At 41.7% G+C, this 21,787-nt stretch overlaps 5 protein-coding genes across 6 annotated transcripts; 2 read left to right on the forward strand and 3 right to left on the reverse strand.

The window, feature by feature from the left end:
* The first annotated feature begins 592 nt into the window (after positions 1-592).
* On the forward strand, positions 593-3,109 carry LOC108115362 (O-phosphoseryl-tRNA(Sec) selenium transferase). The gene is made up of 4 exons (XM_017226789.2): positions 593-807; positions 978-1,107; positions 1,776-2,792; positions 2,843-3,109. Exons 1-4 carry the CDS (start codon positions 694-696, stop codon positions 2,989-2,991), a joined length of 1,410 nt encoding a protein of 469 aa, XP_017082278.1. The 5' UTR covers positions 593-693; the 3' UTR covers positions 2,992-3,109.
* A 58-nt stretch (positions 3,110-3,167) lies between these two features.
* On the reverse strand, positions 3,168-6,580 carry LOC108115361 (golgin subfamily A member 4). The gene is made up of 3 exons (XM_017226788.2): positions 6,359-6,580; positions 4,461-6,302; positions 3,168-4,396 (listed from the first exon to the last, which is right to left on the reverse strand). Exons 1-3 carry the CDS (start codon positions 6,473-6,475, stop codon positions 3,347-3,349), a joined length of 3,009 nt encoding a protein of 1,002 aa, XP_017082277.2. The 5' UTR covers positions 6,476-6,580; the 3' UTR covers positions 3,168-3,346.
* Positions 6,581-7,573: 993 nt separating this feature from the next.
* Positions 7,574-13,716, reverse strand: LOC108115338 (regulator of gene activity). 2 transcript variants are annotated; one of them, XM_017226753.1, is made up of 8 exons: positions 12,712-13,716; positions 10,809-10,944; positions 10,537-10,748; positions 9,739-9,970; positions 8,692-9,270; positions 8,188-8,392; positions 7,885-8,049; positions 7,574-7,825 (listed from the first exon to the last, which is right to left on the reverse strand). In XM_017226753.1, exons 2-8 carry the CDS (start codon positions 10,939-10,941, stop codon positions 7,606-7,608), a joined length of 1,746 nt encoding a protein of 581 aa, XP_017082242.1. In that variant the 5' UTR covers positions 10,942-10,944; positions 12,712-13,716; the 3' UTR covers positions 7,574-7,605. The 2 variants fall into 2 exon arrangements, with proteins under 2 accessions (XP_017082242.1, XP_017082241.1); XM_017226752.1 differs by having other exon boundaries at positions 9,721-9,970.
* A 102-nt stretch (positions 13,717-13,818) lies between these two features.
* On the forward strand, positions 13,819-16,560 carry LOC108115337 (another transcription unit protein). Its single transcript, XM_017226751.2, has 4 exons — positions 13,819-14,106; positions 14,164-14,227; positions 14,294-15,119; positions 15,207-16,560. The coding sequence occupies exons 1-4, from the start codon at positions 14,076-14,078 to the stop codon at positions 16,494-16,496; spliced, it is 2,211 nt and encodes a 736-aa protein (XP_017082240.1). The 5' UTR covers positions 13,819-14,075; the 3' UTR covers positions 16,497-16,560.
* Positions 16,561-17,861: 1,301 nt separating this feature from the next.
* On the reverse strand, positions 17,862-20,630 carry LOC108115376 (CDC42 small effector protein homolog). Its single transcript, XM_017226811.1, has 2 exons — positions 20,258-20,630; positions 17,862-17,930 (listed from the first exon to the last, which is right to left on the reverse strand). Exons 1-2 carry the CDS (start codon positions 20,504-20,506, stop codon positions 17,922-17,924), a joined length of 258 nt encoding a protein of 85 aa, XP_017082300.1. The 5' UTR covers positions 20,507-20,630; the 3' UTR covers positions 17,862-17,921.
* Between the last annotated feature and the right edge of the window lie 1,157 nt (positions 20,631-21,787).

Consider the following 21,787-nt stretch of genomic DNA (forward strand, 5'->3'; position numbering starts at 1 on the left):
AGAACCCAAAAACCGCGTTTAACCGTGTTTTCCGTTAAGTTAAGTATTATGAGACAAGAGTTATTAAATACTTTAAGTGTTAAGTAAAAAGACAATGATTTAATAATTTTCGTTTGTGTTATTTTTTTTTCTTGTCCATGACTTTCTATATATCTGAGTATTTTCTTTTCAAATTAAACATTTTTTGGTGAATTCCCCTAAATAACGGAACAAATCGTTAAAATTAAATAATTATGAACGCACTCACTTCTCAAAATACTGCGTATATAATTTAAATTTAAACTAATATTTAAGATTAATATTATTTAGCTCAGCCTGATCTCTTGAAAGACTCTCAAATCTTAAGTTATACTTCAGATATATCAAATAAAATACCTAAAGAAAACGTGATGTCAATAACATTTGACCTATCCATTTTTTAGACGAGACAAATAAATAATCTTTAGTAATAGCTATAACTTTGTTTTATAGGACATAAAAATTAATGCATATCAATAACCATTTTTATTTGTACTAAAAAAAATGTATAATTTTTAGGAAAAAATAAATAATAATATTCTAACTTCATAAAGTAAAATAATATAGATAGATTATCGACAATCTGGCAACGCCAATTAAACTTGATTATAATGAAACATTTTGGCGCACACGAATATTTCTTTGTTTACGTTAAATTTTCAGCTCTTAAATGAAATGAACTTCGATCATATAAATATACCAGCAAAGCTAGTGCCGGAAAATTATTTTAAGCTAGGTGTGGCGGCACAAAGAGGAAAGCAGCGCAGTTTTAAAGCGCTTCTCGAAAAGGTAAACAAACTAAAGTTCAGCAAGGGTATGGTTTTAATCTCATCCCTTCTAAAGTTCAAAAGAAGGTTATTTATCGCATTGTCTTGTTTCACTTTGGCGTGAAGCCTTAAGTTATTTTGCATATTAGAACTACATACATAACTTCATTATAATTTATTGATCTTCTCCAGCGCAAGCTTCCGGAAAAGGGATGGCCCGATGGGCAGATTGAGGAGCTGGTGAATCAGCTGGCATCATTGGACAGCAATAACTTTCCTCATAAGGTCGGACTCGGAGAAAGAGAGGCGCGAATTGCATGCAGTGAGTCGACTTATTGCAAAGGGATAAATGCAATGCAATTTTAACAAGAAGAAAGCTATAGTCGAGTGCCGCGACTATAAGAAACCCGTTACTGTTTTACACAATTTTTAAATATTCATTTTGCTAGTGGAAATTCTCAAAGCGCCACCTATTGTTGGAGAAAGCATGTTGAGTAACTGATAGTGACGTCACTTCACATTTGAGTCCTTATAACCCATATTTCTTCATAAATAACGAAATAATGTTCTGATTTGAAAAATCTTTGGTAAATCGATAGATATTGAAAAAAATATGTTATACAAGGTCAAACGAAGACATACACTATAATATTATGGACGCCACAGTTTTCCGCGGTTTTTAGACGTTATAGTAGGCGTGGCAAGATGCTGAAATAAACGTCCGCTGCGTATGGACCTCAAGAATCTCAACTCTGTATCTCTTATAGTTCCTGAGATCTCGGCGTTCATACGGACAGACGGACATGGCTTAATCGATTTCGCCATTGATACTGATCAAGAATATATATACTTTAGAGGGTTAGAAACGCTTCCATCTGTTAAATACTTTTCAACGAATCTAGTATACCCTTTTACTCTACGAGTAACGGGTATAAAAATAGTATTATAAATTACACAAAATCCTTATTAATTTAATATTATTTTATACAGATCTCGTGGCCCGCAGGAACTATAACTTTGGTCACGGAATCGGGCGCTCTGGAGATTTACTAGAGGCGCAACCCAAAGCAGCTGGTTCGACTCTGCTCGGCCATCTCACAAATGCTCTTCTACTGGATCTTCTGCGGGGAATCGGACTGCCAAGTTGTGCCGCTTGCTTTCTGGTGCCGATGTGCACCGGAATGACCATATCCCTGTGCCTTCAGACCCTTCGCAAGCAACGAACCGCATCGAAATATGTGCTCTGGTCCCGCATAGACCAAAAGTCCTGCTTTAAGGCCATCACAGCGGCAGGCTTGGAACCAGTTATTATTCCTTGTAAGGTTATCGGAGAGTCCCTGCACACCGACATCAATGCATTTCAGGAGAAGGTTGAGTCATTGGGAGCAGAGAGCATCCTCTGCCTGTACACCACTACCAGTTGCTTTGCCCCCCGAAACAGTGATGACATTGTGGAGGTATCTAAACTGTCACAGAAGTGGCAAATTCCTCACCTGGTCAATAATGCCTACGGACTGCAGGCGGAAGACATTATTTGCCAGTTAGAGCGGTCTAATAAAGTCGGGCGCATCGATTTCTTTGTTCAAAGTAGCGACAAAAATCTTCTGGTGCCAGTGGGTGGTGCTATTGTGGCTAGCTTTAATGAGAGTCGGCTGCACGATGTGGCCAGCACCTATGCGGGAAGAGCCAGTGCATCGCAGTCCCTGGACGTATTGATGACTTTGCTTTCACTTGGTCGAATCGGCTTTCAATCCCTCATTCAGCATCGCAAAAATAACTTTGATTACCTCAGAGAAAACCTTAAGAAATTTGCAGAACGACGCGGAGAAATTGTGATAGATAGCAAGTACAACTCCATATCTTTGGCAATAACGCTTGGTACAATTGCTGCTGATCAGAAGGATGGCATCACCCAGCTTGGATCTATGCTGCACATGCGAGGTGTTTCGGGAGCAAGAGTAGTGATCCCTGGGCAAACCAAATACATTGATGGACATGAATTTTTAGGTAAGTACCTTACTGGTTACTGAAATCAATTAATTGTTCATCTCATTTAGATTTTGGCTCCCACTGTAGCGATTTGAAAGTTCCATATCTAACTGTGGCCTCTGCCTTGGGAATATCTCGAGAGGAGATCGACAAATTTTTTGATATATTTAGCAAGTGCTGGAACAAAATAAATCTCAATAAACGAAAGAATAATTAATCTTTCAATGTCAACCGACTAAATAATGATCCGTTTAAAAAAAATGCATGTATTTAAACAAATACACTATGTATAATATTGGTTCAAAACTAAATAAAAACTATTACGGAACCTAAAATAGTGAAGTGATTCGAAACATCGTTCGACTTGGAGGATTTGGTTTTAATGTAAGCACCTTTGAACTATAGCATTTCATTTATAATTTCATATGTTTTTCTAATAGGGAAACATTTAAAAGTTTTGTGTATATAGTCATATTAAACAATAAATATTTTGGAATGTATAGAAACGTATAATTATTGAACAATTTGGCAATAACGATAATTGACTAATAAAACAAATAGACCTATTTCCCCTAGCTATTGATGTGGCCATTGCTTTTGGATTTATTATTTGAATTGTTCGTCGCGTTACTGCTACCATTGCTCGGCACGTTCTCCTTGCCACGGTTCCTTTCGCGACTGCGCCGCTCCAGGCGCTGGTTCATAGTTGCTTCGATCTTGGCCAGCGACAGCTCGTACTCATGCTTAATGCGTTCATATTCGCGTTTCATATGTGCTTCTTTGTCCTCGGCATACAATTTGTAGTTGTGCGCGGTACGCTTAGCACTTTGGTAACGCTGCTGGGCAGATCGCATCGCCTCCTCGTGTGTGGTGCGCAACGAGTCCAGCTGCTGGCGCCAGTGCTGCTCCACCTGGTCTACGGATTGACGTTGTTTCTCCCACTGTGCCATAACAGCCTTCATAGACTGCCTTTCAGAATCGATGCTGGAGTGCTGCTCCTCTACTTCCTGAATTAATTCGGCGATTCGCTGGTTCTTAGCTTGCAACTCCTGACGGCACTTCTGAAGCATTGCCTTCTGTTGTTCTTCTTTGCCGGACAGAATTTCATCGATATTTTCGCGTTCAGCCAGGATGGTTTGCTTCAGAAGATCTACCTCTGTTTGCCGTTGTTGCAGCTCTACACACACTGCATTATATTCTCTTTGCAAGCACTGGCATCGCTCTTCGTTATGTTGTACCCGGGAATTAAACTTTTTGATTTCGGTCGCAAAAAGTTTGGCCATTTCATCGCGGACCCGTTGTTCGATCACCCTAATCCGTTTCTGGGTAAGCTCTTTTGGAGACTGGCTTGGGGACGTATCTGAATTTGATTTTGGACTAAGAGTAGATTTAACCTGCTTTTGACGCTTTTGATATTCTTCCTGTTGTCTAATGTACATTTCAAATTGCTTCGCCTTCTCCTTAAGGTCGTTAATAAGATCGTCCTGCTTGTTTGAAAGCTCGATCTTTTCTTGCATCTCGGCCTGTAACTCCTTTGACTGCTCCAGCTCATATTCCAATTTTTTGATCTCCTTTTCCTGCATAGAGTTTACGTTTTGAAGCTTTAACATCTGAATTTCCGACTGCAAGTGATAAAACATGATTATTATTTTAGTAATAAGATAAAACGTGGATATTCTTGTTTACCTTGGTAATCTCTGCTAGGTTCTCCATGCACTTGCTGCAGTTATTGGCGTTTTCCTTGGCAGCTGTAGTGCCCCCTTCACGCTTATCTCGCTCGCTCTTTTGGCGCAGGGTCTGAAGATCACGCTCGTGGTCGAGTTTCTCTGACTCCAGGAGCTTTTGTAGCTCTTGGGATTTAAGCTCCGCCAGCTGTAAATTTCGCTGGACAGTGGCCAAACGTTGCCGGTGTTCTTGCAACTCCTTAAGCGTGTCTGAGTCTCTTAGTTTTCTTAGTTCATAATCCAATGACTCCTTGTCTGTGGCGATATCAGAGTATAGTTTCTTAACCCGCTCCACCTCGCTATTGGCATCTTTTAAAAGAATTTTGTGACGTTCAAGGTCCAAACGCATAGTGTCTGCTGTTGCTCTGCTCCGTAACTGGCGGTTATCCTGCGTGAGTTGCTCGCAGTTTTGTTGAAGATTATTGTGCTCTTGCCTTAGTTCTTCCAGATCCTTCTTCGCAGTCCTGAGTTCTTCCTCGATGTGCTGACTGTTTTCTTTCAGTGAATCCCTTTCGTTTTTAACTGCATCTAATTGTACCTGCAGGTTAGACTCCTGCTGCGACTTGTACTGTTGCTCTTCCAGCTCCTGCTGCATGGATTTCACTTTGTTTTCGAGGCGCATTTTGCCTTCTTTTAGGGTTTCTAGTTGGACCAAAGATTGGTTCTCTTGATCCAGCAGCACGCGCAGTTCCTGGTTGCGCTCTTCCAAATTCTTTTCTAGGCGCCGCACCTCCTCGCGCTTGCTTTTTAGATTGGCCAGTGCCCGATAAAGCTCTTTCTTAATGTTGCTAACCCTATCTAAAGGATTTAGCGGTGTGCTACCGACAAGGCGGGACACACCAACTTGACTTAGTCTTCCAGTAGGCGATTCATCAGCTTGATGCTGTTGAATAAGCGTGTCCATGTGGTCAAGCTCGGCTGTGGTTTCGGTTAGACGTTCATTAAGCGAATTAACTGTTTTTTCCAGAGAGGCAATGCGTTCTTTTAAATCACTTATGCACTGCTTTTGCCGGTGATTTTCTTCCTGCAAGTCGGGCTTGTTGCTTATTTGGTCGCAGCGCTTTTGTGCCACGTCCAAAGCTTGATTTAGCTCGTTAATCTTGGTGGCCTTGTCCAGAAGCACGGTTTCATGGGCGGTCTGTAAAGCTTTGTAGCGATAGGTCATCTGCTCCAGATCGTTCTCCTTGCGACTTAACTGATCCTTTAACTGGCTGAGTTGCTGTTGGAATAAATCACACTGAGCTCGATGGGTATCCTCAATTTGCTTGACACGCAATTCAGCGCTGCGCTCTTCTCGCTTGTGCTTATCCCCCTGTACCATGTCATACTGGCGCTTGGCGTCCGATGCTAGAGTCTTGGTGATCTCCAGCTGGCCAACAAGCCGAGTGTTTTCATCCTCCAACTGCTTCTTCTCTGAGCGTAGCTTCGCCAGATCGCTGTCCTTGTTGGAGCAAATCTCCTTTGCCTCCACCAAAAGTTCGTGTGTATCCTGCTTTTCGCGCAAAGCACGGTCCAACTCGGCCTGCGTAATGGAGAGGTGTTTCTTAAAATCATCCAGTTGCTTGTGTGCGGCATTGGCGACTTGGTTAATGTTCTTCAGTTCATGGCTCTTGGAGTCTAGCATCATCTTGAGGCGATGGATCTCTTTCGCCTGCTGAGGATCCTCTGTCAATGGATTCTGGGACGGAAGTGGTTGGTAATTGGGCGCAATAGCCAAATGCTCATCCGACTGGTAATTTGTCGTCGAATCGATCGTGTTGTCATCTTCTAGATCTAAAAAGGCGCCCTGGAGTAGATTCCCGATCTTTCGAAGAAATGGAATCGGTGACATTATTTGCCAGGATTGTCCTGATAACTTACCTCTTCTCCGCGTCTCTTTTCATCTTGCAGCGCTTCCTCCTCCTCCTGTCGATCCAGAGTGGAGTTTACGTTAAGTGTGTCCGCGCCTTGGAAAAGGCTCATGCCCGGTGCATTCATATCGGACTAAAGTGGAGCTGGAAGTTATTTTCCCGGAGCGATAAATTTAAATTAATTCCAGAAGCGCAGGCGCTAGTTTTGTAGGCATCTCTGCTTCTTCTTTCTGCTTCTCTTCAAAATGTTCTAACGCTTTTGGCGTTAACATAGTTACCGGTGCTGTAGAGCGCAAAAACGTTGCTGTTAAGCAAGCGGTAAATATTATTGACAAATGTTAAAATCAAACAGAAAGCTATGTTCTAAGCCTTAAGTATATTTAAGTAAATAATTTGTTCGCGTTGTGCGGCAGCTAGAATTGATAACTTATAATCAAATTAAGGTAGTTCTGCAAGAGATTTGCCTAAACTATTGGTAATCGTATATTGGCATAATTGGTCAAAAGACAATTTTGTATACAAAATCTTACCAGATGGCGCTACCTAATGACAGTTAGCTGCTCTCTATGACACTTAATGCTAAAAATCTATCGAAAATTTATCGTAAAGTTAAACATTATTTAATTTATGTTTTTAATTCATTTTTAATTATCCTGGAAAAGGTGTATATCCAAAAGAATTAAAAACATACTTTTAAGATATGGTATACTTCAAAGGAATGAGTATCTTATTTTATATTATTTTTTTTTAATCGTAATGTTTTTTTTATATAAATATTTACAAATATTATTTAAAATTTACAATTAGGCAACCTAAGCAGACAATTAGACATTCTAAATGATAATTTAAAATAAATTCAACTCATTAGACACCCTTTTCCATGGTACTTCTGAGGAAATAGTTACAAAAAATTAAAGTTTTAGATATGCAAAGTACTAACCGTTTTATGCAAATAACCATTTAACTCATATCTAACACACGTAACAAGTTTTAGAAACTTCATCCAGTTTTTTTATTTTTTAAATCTAACATATATTCAAATTGTTACTAAAGAACTACTTTATTGAATGTACCTAAATGTATTTGTACCATTTGATTAAGATCTATCTTCCGGACTACGTATAATGTCGCCTAAGGTGTATTTTTAAAAACCAAATATTTGTTATTATTTTAATAAAAAGATAATTTTATGGGTGGTGCAAAACAAAAACAACTGCATTAAATGTTCTTTTTCAATTTTTTTCATTTTTATTAATTTTATACAGACTGTCCATTCATAAACGCACTTATATTGGGACATTTATCTAATTTCTCGGCATCTATTTGGAAAACCTTGGACAAACGTTTCCAACTTTGCGCATCAAAGTAGTAAAAGGTGCCGCGCTCTTTTGTACCATTTTTTTCATATTGATCAATGCCAGGAATTCGAGTTATCCATATTTTCTCCTCCACATGATACCGCCACTCGCGGCTATGCCTGCGATAAGAATTAAAGTTTTAGTATGCGATTTTTAAAATCGTATCGGAAGTACTTACAACTCAGCTGCTGCCATTAATTGCATCATATCGCCAATGTTCGTGTAGAATAGGAAAAAGAGCAGGTCTTCTTGCAGCTTTTTCAGAACCGGCGCAGTAAGTTTGTCTCTTATCGCGAAGTTAATCAGATATTCGGGTGGCACGTTGAACTCAACGTCTTGTGCTCTACGAAAAAGAAACAATTTCCAATGTTCAATTGCGAAAACATATATTATTTAGTAGTATTCTTCTCGTATAAGCTAACTGATAACTGATATATGTTTGACAAGTAACCATAAATAAATATAAAACCAATAACCTCACCTGCAGGGCTGTGCGACGAACGGACCAGCGAATGTTGTATGCAAGCTCTCCTGCGAATTCAGATTCAGGCCTAAGCCCGTGAGATCCGTGCCCAAGGAGAGCGTCACTAAGTTGGGATCCGTTTCTGCAGCCCGAATGAACGTTAGCAGGCCAACCATTCCGAACTGGTTGTTCACCATGGTCGCTGGGATGTTTGTGACTTTGCCTAAAAAATTGAAAAAGGATAAATATTAAGGATTTATTATTATAAATAAAAATATTATTTTTATTTTATATAGAAAATTTACAAGAAAAATAAACTATTTAATATAATATAGATGTAAGTAAATTTTCTTTTCCAATTATATTTAGATTTTCAGTTTTTAGTTTTAAAAATTCCCAATTGCAAAAATATATTTCCTTAAAATACTACTACTAACTCAGCTTCATTTTCGTTTTTTAATTATGTTATCAAAAAATCTTTAAATACTCTCTTGGGTTTAAACATTAAATTCCGGCACTCACCATCTGGCGAAGTTTGCACGCCGCTCTTCACAAGTTTATCGTTGCTGGAATTATCGTTCAGATGCTCGCCGCCCGCTCCGCTGCCAGACGTGCCGCTTCCACTGCCTAAGCCGCCACCTACGCCCATCATGGCATTGCTATTGGGTACACTGTTTACGCCGCCAATGCCGCTGTTGCTCCCTACCAGTCCCACGTGCGACCCGCCGACAACTCCGCTGGCTGCATTGCCGCCGACTCCTCCGACTCCTCCGCCTCCTGAGCTACCTGCTCCACCGCCGCCGCCTACTACCACGCCCCCAAGGCCACTGCCCACGGCACCGAGACCATTGCCGCCTACAACGCCGACGTTGGAGCCGCTGCTTCCGCTCGCAGATCCGCTGACCACTATTGAATTCATGGGCTTTTCCGTACCGTCCAAGTGATTCTCTGTGGAGCCACTACCGGAGCCTCCTGCTCCGCCGCCACTCCCCACTGCGTTCGTTGTGCCGTCCGAGTTCTGAGTACCCGGTAACGCAGGGAAGTCCTCGTTTGACATTGTGAACTCCGACTGCTCTGACGTCGGTTGTTTCACCATGCCAACTGAAATTGGAAAGAGAAGCGACCAGGTCGCCAGGGCAAATAAGTGAAGCGAAGGAATATGGTATAAAAGCATATAAAACGCATAAACTACAAATTGATTATCTAATTAACGAAGACGCTCGAAAAAAGACAGATTACCCAATTTTAAAATGAGCCGCCTTTGCAGTACAACATGTTATTTATGCCAAAACAAACTGATTTATTATTTAATTCAATGTGTAATCATCATGAGTTAAGGCTTACATCTTATTTATTTTTTTAAACTTGTTAGGCTTGTTAAAACTGTTCCAATGTTCGCCATATGGCCTATCCCCATGTTAGTCACAAATACTGCATAGCATTACTTAGTGGACCCGACAAACTAATCACAAGACACCACACACAACAGGTTCTTAATTGTAATCGTAAACAGAAATAAATAAAAATAAGTGGATTTTGATTTGAACTCACAAGAGGTAAAGAAATTACCATAGGGTTTGCTGCCCGGCGGCTGGAGCGGATTCGATTGGGGCAGTGTCTGGTCGTTCTGGCCGCGCGCATTCGTCAGCGAGGGGAACTCCGTGGGATCGAGCAGGGCTGGCGTGGAGGCATCGCTCCCGCCACCTCCGCCGAACACGTGAAAGTTATTCAAAGGACCGCCACCGCCTCCACCCGTTCCGTAGCCGCCGCGACCCGTCTGCATGAAATTTCCCATGTTTGACTGTGGATAGAAATTTAATTAGTCAGTTATAAAGAAATTAAATTACGGTAAAGCCCAACTTCTCCAACTTAATCGTAGCTCAGAATGAACATTAACTATGTGTATTTCAAAGTCTTTATCACTGCCCCTGCAATTTGTGGACATACGTACATTTAAAATGACTTTATAGAGGAGTTCGGATATTTAATTATTAAGATCTACAGTACTAACATAATTGTTATTTAGTTTAAGCTTTTAATGATGTTAAACGTAAAAGTAAAAAATTACTTCTTTAAAATGTCCATTGTTTCATAGATTTGAAGAAAACTTGTTTAAAATTTTGAAAAATGACTATTTCTTCTTTTATTATTATTATGTGATTTTGTCTTCTGATCAGTGATATTTTTATAATTGTATTTTGTAAAAATTTATGAAAAATCGGATAAATATATAATTGGATATGAATGGTATTTCCTAAGTTTTAAGAGTTTAAATACAATTTCAATATCATTTTTTCCGAGTTTAAAATACATGGACCTTTAGGAGTTCGGGTTGGAGAAGATAAAATTTTGTTATGTGCCTCTTACCATGGGACCACTGCCCAAACCCTGCATGGCACGCCGCTCCACAAACTGCCGCTGGCCGAAGAGGTTGGCGTTCCGGTTGCCGCTCGAGATGGCGGGTCCGCCGACTGAAAGCTGGGCATTCCGATTCGGCGACAGTTGCGGCTGCTGCTGTTGTTGTTGCTGCTGCGGCGCCTGTCCGTAGTTCGCCGCTCCTGGATAGGAGTTAGCAAAGTCTGTGGCACACAAATATTAGTGGCGTGCTTGAAAAAAACTCTTAGCTAACACCTGCTTACCGGTTTGGAACATGCCCGACGTGGGCGTCACATGGCCAGCCAGGGAGCTACCACCGAATCCACCCGTCGTCCTGCCAGCTAACGCCGCGTTCGCTATACTTCTTGGGGGTTGTTGAAAATTTAAATTCGCCATAATCTGCAAAGGAAGGGGTGACGTTTATTAGGCTGTGGCTTTGCTTTCTTCAGACCAATGGACATTCTTATCGACGTATGAATAACACCAACAAACACCCATAACAACAAAATATAGCATAACATGGTCGCGCTTGAAAAAAAAGGGCTCCAAAATTCGTTTATGAAAAAACTTTTCAGAAAGATTTTCTGACGGCTAAATATGGTTAGGTTTTATGTTTTCTTATTACTGTTACTCACTAAATAATCAACAAATTAAGAACAACAAAAAAAAAAAAAAAATTAAATAAAATAGATGTATCAAATTATTTAGTTGAGTAATTAAGCTCAACTAAAATGCAAATAATTTAAAGAACAGAGCTGGAAGACAATTTTACAAATTTCCTAATTATTTTCTGGATGATTCCGGATTCTGGAACTTGATGCTATCTCAAAACAACGGCATTTCTTTACCGAGGGCCATCTGCGTAGTAATCAAAACCTGTCCGATGGTGGAATCCGGAAAATTCTCCGTCCATAAACAAACGATTTTATTCTAAGTGACTCAGTGAAGAGGACTATAGTGATAACAAATCGGCTCCCCGGAGATAATTGTCGCACACTAAATCCGAGCATATGCGTGTTAAACAAATAAACAAACAAACTTGTGGGTGAAAAGCTTTGGGCCCCGGACAAGCATGGTAGTTCACAGTCTTAGATATAGGTAGCCCAGTTTCACTTTCGCAACTCTGTTTTGTAGGGGATGCAAAAAAGGGTTACCAACATTCACATATAAACAAAAGCGGTCTCGCCATTCGACTCCGTTAAATGGCCGACGCATCAGCTGTCGATTGGCGAATTCAGACAGCAAACAAAGCGAAAGAAGCAAGAGGGTGATATAAAGTGGACAAGGAGTAGAAATCGAGGAAGAAAGGCTACGGCAATTATTGCCATTCTTCTTTGGCGTGGGCACACATGCATAGGTCGTGTGGATAAGATGTATACGAAGCCAATGACAGTGGTGTGGGTGAGAAAACCAGAATGACTGGCAGCAGGATGCTATTAAGCAGGAGAGGGAAAGGGACGGGGCGAGTGCAAAAGGATTCGCTTGCACTTGTCGCACGATCAATTATGCAGGTAGTGGTGAAGCAGTGCAGCAAAGTGCAAAGAGGTGTACAGTAGATACTCCCAGCAGTTTTGGGATAATTGTATTACAGTTCTGAAAGTTGAACTCCCCGTATTTATTATCTCTTTAATCCAGGAGAACTTGACATAAATAATATATACCTTATAATTTTGTTCTTTCAATATAGTCACATTTTCAATTTAAAAATGCCTCAATGTAAATGTAATGTAAAAGAAAAATATTCAGTTGTTATTATTGGTTTCTAATTGATTATTTATCTTGTGTCAAACGGTTTATCTTATCGCAAGTCTACTGTAGTCCAGACCTCCTCACACTTACAAGCCCCTATTTGCGCAGGATTTTATTACCTCTTTCCCCTGCTCCAGTACCCTAGTATCACGGAATTGAAGTACTTCATCGGTAATGGTTACTATTTTAGCCATAGGGTTAAAAGCCAGCGATTTATTTGGCCGATTATCGCTTTACCTGCCTGCGCATGTAACTTTATCAGCTGACCAAACGCCGCTTTGCAACACTGACGTCCGCGCTTACAACAAAAACACGGGCTAGCGGAAACTTTCGGGACAAGTAAACCATTGTAACCTTGGACTGCCGCCACTGCGGAATCAACATGGAATCGAAAAGAGCGGGAGCTGAGCAACTTACCTAAATTAACGTTAGACGATACTACGTCCGCTTCTTGCACTTCCACTGTTAACGCTCGCTTTCCACTCTGTCCAGCAACAACAACATACACTGATCGGATCGTTCTCACCGCATTTAACATTCCAAAGCGGCCGGCGGGACGAGGACGTGGTAGCCGTTGTCCTAGCGCCGTAACTGTGGTGGATAGGCGAATCAGCAAGGATATTTGCTAATTCCCACTGGGCAGCCGTTGGTTAGCTGTAGTTAGTTCGCTCTGTTGCTCTCACTCGCTGGAAGGTTGGCTAGATGTCTGTGTGGAAGGATGCAACGGGAACTGGAACCGTAGCGGGAGCGAGATTAGTTAGTACTTTTCCGCGCCGTGTCGTCCCTAAATAAATGGCATATATATCGCTGTGAGTGTGTACATATATGCTTCGTCTGTATGCAGCGTGGTTTTCGTGTCAGAGAGAGAGAGAGAGAGAGAGTCGGAGAGAGGGAGTACCAAAGGATGTTGATGCCTGGCGGAGGCTAAAATGTTCCGTTTTTTCTACGCCGCTTTTGCTTCCACTTTAATTTCGCGCTTATGCAAATGTCACGCACGTTACACTCGGGTAGATTGGCCAATGGCTCTTGGTAGGGTTTTTGGTAGTGTTTTTCCTTTTTTATTTTATTTGTAAGTAAATAATTGCTCGCTATTGCGCTGTTGTCTGCTTCTTTCTTCACTGCTGCACAAGCACTGTGTCTGTGACCCTGTGTGAGTGTTTGAGTGTGTCTGTCTTTGTTTTCTCAGTTCATTGAAATTTCACTCAAAGCAGCGAATCGGGCAAATTCTCTGCTGGATTTAAGCGTCTTTTACGCCACCGACCCGCAAATGCACTCGAAGTTGGTGGAGCCGGGATTTTACGATCCACTATCGAGGGGCAGTAAACAATTATTTAGCGCCCGAAATGGCTTTAAATTGTACACAAAAAATGTTCCGCAAAAAAACTTTGTGGCTGTCACGAATACAAACACACAGGAATTAGGGATGTAAAAATTTGTAATCGATGCAACGTTGCTATCGATAGTTGACACATCTGAAAAGAGCTGTGCGTGGCCTTTGTGAGTGAGATGACTATTAATAACTGTATTTTTCAGGCCTTACTGAATTTTATCGCATTAAAGTTAAAGTATTTTTATTTTGATAGTTAACATAATAGTTGTTTACATTTGATCGATAGTCTAAGGTGGTAATCGGGCTGCCATTTCTTTTGTCCATGTAAAGTCCTCCTTGAGGGTTTCAACTATCGATTAGACTGATAGTGTGTAGGTTTCCCAAACTCTGCTTTATTAGCCGACCTCGAATTTGCAATTTTCCACAATAATAACTAAGATTACTTGGGAATATGGGTGACCAAATCTCGGACGATGAAAGTGGTAAGTTCCGTTTGGCTTTACTGACCAGAAATTCTGGTACTTACACTATTTGCGCAGGTTCATCTGGTTCCAGTCGCAGCGGAAGCCGCAGCGTCACACCACAAGGAGGCAGTGCTCCCGGGTATCTAATAATTTGCGTTTTAAGTAGCGTATAAAGTTTGCTGATTAAATGGCTGATGCTTTTTAGGTCTCCCCGCAGCCGAAAGTCAGGCAGTGGCAGCGATCGTTCCCACTCGGGATCCAGATCTTCTAGATCTCGTTCAGGATCACGCTCTCCACGTACGGCCAGGTCCGGATCTGCTCAAAGCCGGCGCTCGGGTTCTGCACATAGTAAAAGATCAGGATCCGTCCGAAGTCGAAAATCTGTGTCCCCAGGATCTCCCCAAAGCCACAGGTCAGGTTCTGTTCAAAGCCACAAGTCAGGATCCCCGCAAAGTCGCAGGTCTGGCTCTCCTCAAAGCCGGAGGTCAGAATCTCCCCATAGCCGCAGATCCGGCTCCGCTCGTAGTCGTAAGTCGGAGTCTGCACAAAGCCGCAGATCCGGCTCTCCCCAAAGTCGAAGGTCAGGATCGCCCCACAGCCAGAGATCTGGGTCTGTTCGCAGTCGCAAATCTGGATCGGCGCAAAGTGCTAGGTCTCGTTCCCGTTCCCGTAGTGACACTCGCAGAGGTAGTGGTAACGAGGAATCACGCTCCAATTCACCCAACCTGCAAATAGATGATGAACGTGCCAATTCCAAAAGCGGTAGCCGCAGCCGAAGTAGGAGCAGGAGTGGCAGTCGGACCTCTCGGTCGCGTTCTAAGACAGGAACTCCTTCGCCGAACAGAAGTCGCAGCCGCAGTGGATCTGGCTCCGGAAGCGATATTGGTGTGCCGAAAAAGAAGGCACGTAAAGCAAGTTGCTCCGATCAAGAGAAAAACAAGAGTGGCAGCGATAGTGACATGGATAAAGCTCATACCAAGGCTAAGAAATCTCGGCTGATTGACTCAGATAGCGAGTCCGATCAGGAGGAGGTGAGACCATCCGGAATTTTTTTTTTTTTTAACTTATTATTTAATTAAGTTGTTTATGATAAATAACTCTCTATCTTAACATTACAGGCAAAGAAAGCCCCTGCCGCAGCTGACATCTTTGGAGATGCTGATGATATAAGTGACGACGATGAGGAGGCTGGAGCAGCCATCAACAAATCTCCAGCACGGTCCAAGAGTCGCAGCAGGAGCCGGTCTCGATCTCGCAGTCGTTCCATGACCCGCTCGCGTTCACGCTCTAGATCGAGGTCCCGAGATAGAGTCGAGTCCCAGGTAGAGCAGGCGCCCAAGGAGGATGAACCAGAACCACTGCCAGAAACCCGAATCGATGTAGAGATTCCACGCATCTCTGCAGACCTTGGAAAAGAGCAACACTTTATAAAGCTTCCTAATTTTTTGTCAGTTGTCACTCATCCTTTTGATCCGGAGACTTACGAAGATGAAATCGACGAGGAGGAGACTATGGACGAGGAAGGAAGGCAGCGTATTAAGCTTAAAGTGAGCAACACGATCCGATGGCGTGAATTCATGGATAACAAGGGCGACATGGTACGAGAGTCAAATGCACGATTCGTGCGGTGGTCCGACGGGAGCATGTCCCTTCATTTGGGCAACGAGATATTCGACGCCTACAGGCAGCCGCTACTGGGTGACCATAACCATCTGTTCATCCGCCAGGGCACGGGTCTGCAAGGACAGTCGGTGTTTAGGACTAAGCTCACTTTCCGGCCCCATTCTACGGAGTCGTTTACACACAAGAAAATGACTATGTCGTTGGCTGATCGATCCAGCAAGACCAGTGGTATTAAGATCCTAACGCAGGTGGGCAAGGATCCCACAACAGATAGGTACTCGCAGCTCAAGGAAGAGGAGGCCAAGCTGCGTCAGGCGATGCGCAATCAGCACAAAGCCCAGCCTAAGAAAAAGAAACCTGGTGCCGGCGAACCACTACTTGGAGGAGGCACCTCATCCTACCAACACGACGATGGCAGCGATGATGAGAATGCCATTAGCTTGAGTGCCATAAAGAACCGGTACAAGAAAAGCTCCGGGGGTGGTCCGGCTGAGGTGAAGGCTTCAACGATCTATTCCTCGGATGAGGATGAGGGCTCAGACTTCGAGGCGCGTCGCAGCAAGAAGGTGGACAAGGCTAAGGCTAGCAAGGCTCTGCGCGACTCCGACAGCGAATCTGAAGCTGGCAGTGCCAAGAGCGGAAAGAGTGACAAGAGCGGTGCAGGAGGCAGTGATAACGAGGGCAGCCAAAAGAGCGGCGGCGGCAGCAGCAAGTCGGGTAGTGGCAGCGGAAGCGGCAGTGGCTCCGGCAGTGGTAGCGGATCGGGAAGTGACAACGACGACTAGGCTAGTCTTTGTTTTCCTTAACCATTTCCAATAAAAGAAAAATTTACAATGTTTACTTACTAAATTGTCCACATTGTCCTCTATTGCTTAAGACATTAACATTTGAGGATATACCTACCATTGTTTTGGTACTGAAATCGAAGCAAAAAGCTTTATAAAGTGAATTGTAACTGCAAGATTCAATTCGTACGTTTAAAATCTTATTCCTACTTTCTGATTGAGGGTTGTTGATCTTTGTTTGCAAATTTAATGGCATTTAAAAAAAAATATTTATATAGATGTCAAATTTCTTTTGGTCAATTAGATCTTGTAGCTAAACGCACTTCCGTTAAACCGTGATGCTCGGGGATAATTTCCTAAGTGCCCACGATGCTTGCCAAAAAAATACACGAATTACTACGGATTGTTGCTTTTTAAATATATGTATATATTTCCATAAATTATTGCTTAAATATTTGTTTATACAATTAGTCTATATGCTTAAAACCCAACGCATGTTTAAGCTCCTTTCCTTGTTATTTACAAAGGCATTTGATTTTACAAATATATATGTATTTGTTTCTTGATGTGGGCTTCTACAAAGGTACTCGTCAATCTACGCTTAAATTATCGCTTGCCTAAAAACCATATAATGCAGTCTGCATGGGATCTAATCATATTAAGGGGTTCAAAAATATTCGAATGGAGAGGATTTTGTAAAGGTTCTTAATTTGATTACATTGTGTGTTGAATATGATTGTGCGACAGTTTTCCGTCAACAAGTATTAACTTTGTGTAAATGCAATATCAGCTTTTGTATAAAAAGATTCGCTAGTTGCACCTTTTCAGCCAAATATCATGGGTCAGACTATTTTTTGTTGGTTGTGCAACTGATTATAAGGCAGTTTTCGTACGAATACATCAACATTATTTGTGCTGTGAAATGGACTTTGGAAATGTAAATTATTATGGATAGGAACACTGAACTTCGTAGTTCCCTCAAGATTTTTTGGCATTAAGTACATCCAAAAAATTATACGTAATGTTATAACTGACTCTGTATACATATATTGTTTTAGGCTTAATAACTGGTTGATTTTAGTCGCTTGGCACTCTTTTTGCGATTTTTCATTTACCTAATACTCACAAAAAGCAAATCAGCCCAAAATCTCTGCACACTAGAGAACGCGGATATTAGCCGGAATGGAATCCGTTGTCTCGAAGTCGTTTGGCTTTAAAACTGGAACCTTATGTAAATGTGCCGTTATCCACACCTTCCCATGAACTCCGGCATTGTGCACCGACATCCTATGTCGGCCATCTTCGCCTGATAACACGCCACAACAAAGAATTGTAAAAAGTATTTATGCTGCTCCTCTCCTTTCAGTAAAAATTGCACGAAATGCATTTTGTAGCGTGAATATTGCGAGATGATTGGGGCTTCCATCAGCAAGCCTGCAAATAAAGAGAGAAAAACGAAAGAAACATGAGTAGAGTATTGCTTGTCAACCATTTAACCGATGTACTAGACCGTGGCCAGTGCACCGCTCAACAGCTTCGTTGTCTCAATTAAGTATAGTTATATATAAATATATAATGTATACGTATGTGGCTATCGGGCGACAGGGGTGGGTCAGGATTAGGGAGGGGCACCGTTATCACCCAACGACGTCCCACAAAACGAGCGTTTGGCATGCACATGCGTCTTGTTGTTGTGGGGGCGGAAAAATGGGGTATATTAATTGAATTTGGCCAAAGCGTTATACGCCGTTCGATGGGAAATACTGGCACTGGGATTTGGGTTAAGCTCCTAATAAATGGATTTTTGGGTTCAATTAACAACAAAACCCTTATTCTGCTATATGTATATAAGCTTATTATTATATTTATTTGTTCTTTAATATGAATATTTTCGTAATTTAAGTTCGCTAAACGAGATAAGTCGATTTAAAAATTCATAATTTAGTTTTGAGTTCAGTTTGAACTTTTGAATTTGTAAAATTCCACAATAAATGCCATGGCTGCACCATATTAGTGTTTTGTTAATCAAGAAATGCAGCCATTAATTTGCAATCTGGTTTCCTTTGTTCGTTTCACTTGAAGAAATGAAATAAAATAAATCGATTTCTGTGGTTTCCCCTTCTGGATAGTCCTTTGCACTTAAGCTGATATCTCTAAAACTGGTCATATGTTCCATATGTAAATATACTCGTATGTACAATAAAAATAAAACTGAATTAAAAAAGACGTTTTTAGCCTCTACCCTGAACCTTGCGTCTTAAGATCTATTAGTCTATAAGTCATATCGCAACTGAAGGCCCTAGAACATAAAAAGCCCCCGGGACATGACGGTATTGAAAATCGAGCGAACGGTACTGAAAATCGAGTCCTTCCTCCGAGTAAAAATTTTTAACGCAATGCTCCGCCCATTCTGAAATCCTTCATATCTGAAAGATCTTTTGACGTAGCAATAAGAGACTCCCTATCCAGCGAATGTGAGATTAATGGCGGGGTTCCACAGGGAAGTGTACTTGGACCCTTCCTGTACACTCTATACACCACCGACATGCCGGCTCCCGGCAGTAATACTGATGACGTCTCCGCTGCGAAACTACTCCTGGCCACTTATGCTAACGACACCTGCATGCTAGCGTCCCACTCATCGCTGCAAACTGAACCAGTGCAGTTCAGGTCTGGCTCCATGTTTTGAATCATTGGTCAATCAATTGGAACATCGGAATCAACTGCGCTAACTCCGCCTGCATGAGCTTCGCCCGTCGTCAAGGTACTTCGGAGGGTCTCACCTTCAACGGAGATGCCATCACCAGTGTTACCTCCTGCTGCTACCTTGGAGTACATTTGGAGAGAGCTCTAGTATTGCGGGCCGACATCACGGCAATCAAAGCCAAATGTCTGCAGAAGCTACAAAAGCTTGACTGGCTCCTGCGTTCAAACAAACTTCACCTTTCAACTAATGCCCTGCTAATTAAGGCCATCTTGTCGCCTACTTGGACGTACGCCATTCAAGTATGAGGCATGGCTCTAAGCATCACCTGAGAGGCTTAGAGTAGTGCAATCACGTGCAGCCCGGAGAGCATGTGGGCTCCCCTGATACGTTACAAATTGTGCCATCGAAAGGGACTATCGAATCTTATTCATCGGGAACCAAATTAACCTGCACAGCAGTCGCTACGCTGACAGGATCGTGGCACACCCAAACTGACTGGCGAGTGGCCTAGCCGAGCCAATTTCTCTTCGACGGCTGAAGAAGGTACATCCATCCGATCTCCCGAGTCGTATGATCTCATAATATGTTCTCACTAGTCTTGTAATTTTGCAACTTATAATAAGTGTTACTTAGTATTTAAGGATACCATGTACCCATAAAATTTGTTTCCCGTTAAATACGCTAGGTTAAGTTCAGAAGGCACTGAACAGATTCCAGTGAATATTTAAAAAAAAATAAAAAATTTAAGATCTATTATCTATGTAGGTGCTAAATGTCCAAAAGGTTCTTGGATTGCGACAATCGAATCACGACGTGATTTGCACATTAAGAAGGCAGCAAAGCGGGGAATCAAGCAAAACAAATGACTCAACAAACCGCCATACAGTATTACCTAACTAAAAGGAATGCGAAGAGTTTAAGCTCTTGATGAAAGGTTTTTTTTTTAAAAGTAGATAAAATACATTGTCGTTTAAATTTTTGAAATTCTTTTTAAGGATCGCCTTATCGGAACCATACTGTTAAGGTGACCAATCGGCCAGTTAAGTCAACTCACATGCAGCGAGTGTATCGAGTTGGTCTCGTAGCCGCCCTTGCTCTGCATCTGGGTTGAGATCGCGTTGAGGCGGTTGGCCGACAGCTCCACGTCCGCTGATCCAATGTGTCCCGTGTGGACGAAGTTGGTGGGATTGCCGATCATGGACCGGTCGATGCGCAGGCGTTGGTGTGGACGGCGGGAGGGTGAGCGCTGCTGCTGGAAGCAGCAAGAGAACCACTGCAGCCAGATCTCGCCGGTGCTGGCCATCTTCCCCTTTGCTCGCTGGCTGGACGGTGTTTCAGTCTTTTGGTGTTGTTGGTGATCAATCGTGAGGCTGCTGCTCCCAGCCAGGTTGACGACTCTGTGGGGCGTGGGCTACGCACCTCGGCTACTGAAACGACAAAATAAAATAAGCTTCTGTTAGGTTTATCAAATGAATGATACATTTATTTATGTAAACAGAATATAAAACCTTTATATTTTTAATACTTTGCATTACATTGTAGGGTCATGAGGACTTAACAATGATATGCTTGACTATATATTTAACACCACTCTAATTACTAAATGGTACTTTACAACCAAACAGTTACTCTGCTCCAGAAAGTCAGTGACGTACATAGATGTGCTATAAATTCTACTGGAATATATCTGGGACTAGGGTAGGTGGAGTATTCGAATCTGGTTGATGTCTGTATGCTCTACTTGCTGCCCCACTTGTTACCGTGCTTTTCACTCGGCTACACACTCGCTAGCAGAGATTCAGATTCGGACACCTTGGAAAAGCATCCACGGAACAACAGAACTATACGGCCAGAGGCGTTGCCTGGGAAGCCACAAAATTGCGAAACTAATATAGCAAAAAAGCTACACAAAATCAACAATTAATTGGCACTTTTGTATAATTAAGATTGAGAGAAAAACACAAAAATATCTGACGAAAGCACAAGAAAGAAGACGGGTTGTCGAAGCTATCACTCCCCGATCTTCGTGGTTCGAAGCCACAACTAGTTCTGGGGAATATCTTAGCTGTTGCCTTTTCTGTCTGGACTCGTTCCCCTCAAAAAGATATATCAAACTCATCTGAATAAATACCGTAAATCGGCGAATCACCTTATATATGTTTGTAGGTATTACTTTTTGTATCGATCAGCTGTTTTGCGAAAAACATATTTATTAAATAAAAGAGCAAACAACTGTTATTGACCAATCAACGAATATGATTAGGTTAAAAATAATGAATCCCTGAGGTCAAATTTGTAGTATTTTTTTCTCACCTTCAAGTTTTTTCTTCTCACCTACATATGTAATATATAAATGTAAAAATAGGCAGACGTTATTTAAGTATGTTTTTAAAAAACTTTTTTAAACTTCTGCAATTTATCTGAAGATGCCAAATCAAATTTAAATTCCAAATGCCAGCAGTTAAATGAATGCTTGCCAGTGATTTTGGCTATTTATAAACTTAATTTTGAAAAATTTCAATACAACTTTCAATTGAATTTTCCTGTTGGCCTTAAATTTCACATTCTTACACAATTCTTCAAA

Source organism: Drosophila eugracilis, unplaced genomic scaffold (assembly GCF_018153835.1).
Source record: "Drosophila eugracilis isolate 14026-0451.02 unplaced genomic scaffold, ASM1815383v1 contig_1897, whole genome shotgun sequence".
Taxonomy (NCBI): Eukaryota; Metazoa; Arthropoda; class Insecta; order Diptera; family Drosophilidae; genus Drosophila; species Drosophila eugracilis.

Coding starts and splice junctions, on each gene's coding strand:
- LOC108115362 (XM_017226789.2), top strand. CDS start 694: ATGAACTTCGATCATATAAATATACCAGCAAAGCTAGTGCCGGAAAAT. Junction 1,108..1,775: donor AGAGGCGCGAATTGCATGCA/GTGAGTCGACTT, acceptor TATTTTATACAG/ATCTCGTGGCCCGCAGGAAC. Junction 2,793..2,842: donor TGATGGACATGAATTTTTAG/GTAAGTACCTTA, acceptor CATCTCATTTAG/ATTTTGGCTCCCACTGTAGC.
- LOC108115361 (XM_017226788.2), bottom strand. CDS start 6,475: ATGAATGCACCGGGCATGAGCCTTTTCCAAGGCGCGGACACACTTAAC. Junction 6,303..6,358: donor AAAAGAGACGCGGAGAAGAG/GTAAGTTATCAG, acceptor TTTCTTCGAAAG/ATCGGGAATCTACTCCAGGG. Junction 4,397..4,460: donor ACCTAGCAGAGATTACCAAG/GTAAACAAGAAT, acceptor TATCACTTGCAG/TCGGAAATTCAGATGTTAAA.
- LOC108115338 (XM_017226752.1), bottom strand. CDS start 10,941: ATGGCGAATTTAAATTTTCAACAACCCCCAAGAAGTATAGCGAACGCG. Junction 9,971..10,536: donor GTTTGGGCAGTGGTCCCATG/GTAAGAGGCACA, acceptor TTCTATCCACAG/TCAAACATGGGAAATTTCAT. Junction 8,050..8,187: donor TTCGTCGCACAGCCCTGCAG/GTGAGGTTATTG, acceptor TCTTTTTCGTAG/AGCACAAGACGTTGAGTTCA.
- LOC108115337 (XM_017226751.2), top strand. CDS start 14,076: ATGGGTGACCAAATCTCGGACGATGAAAGTG. Junction 14,228..14,293: donor CAAGGAGGCAGTGCTCCCGG/GTATCTAATAAT, acceptor GATGCTTTTTAG/GTCTCCCCGCAGCCGAAAGT. Junction 15,120..15,206: donor GCGAGTCCGATCAGGAGGAG/GTGAGACCATCC, acceptor TTAACATTACAG/GCAAAGAAAGCCCCTGCCGC.
- LOC108115376 (XM_017226811.1), bottom strand. CDS start 20,506: ATGGCCAGCACCGGCGAGATCTGGCTGCAGTGGTTCTCTTGCTGCTTC.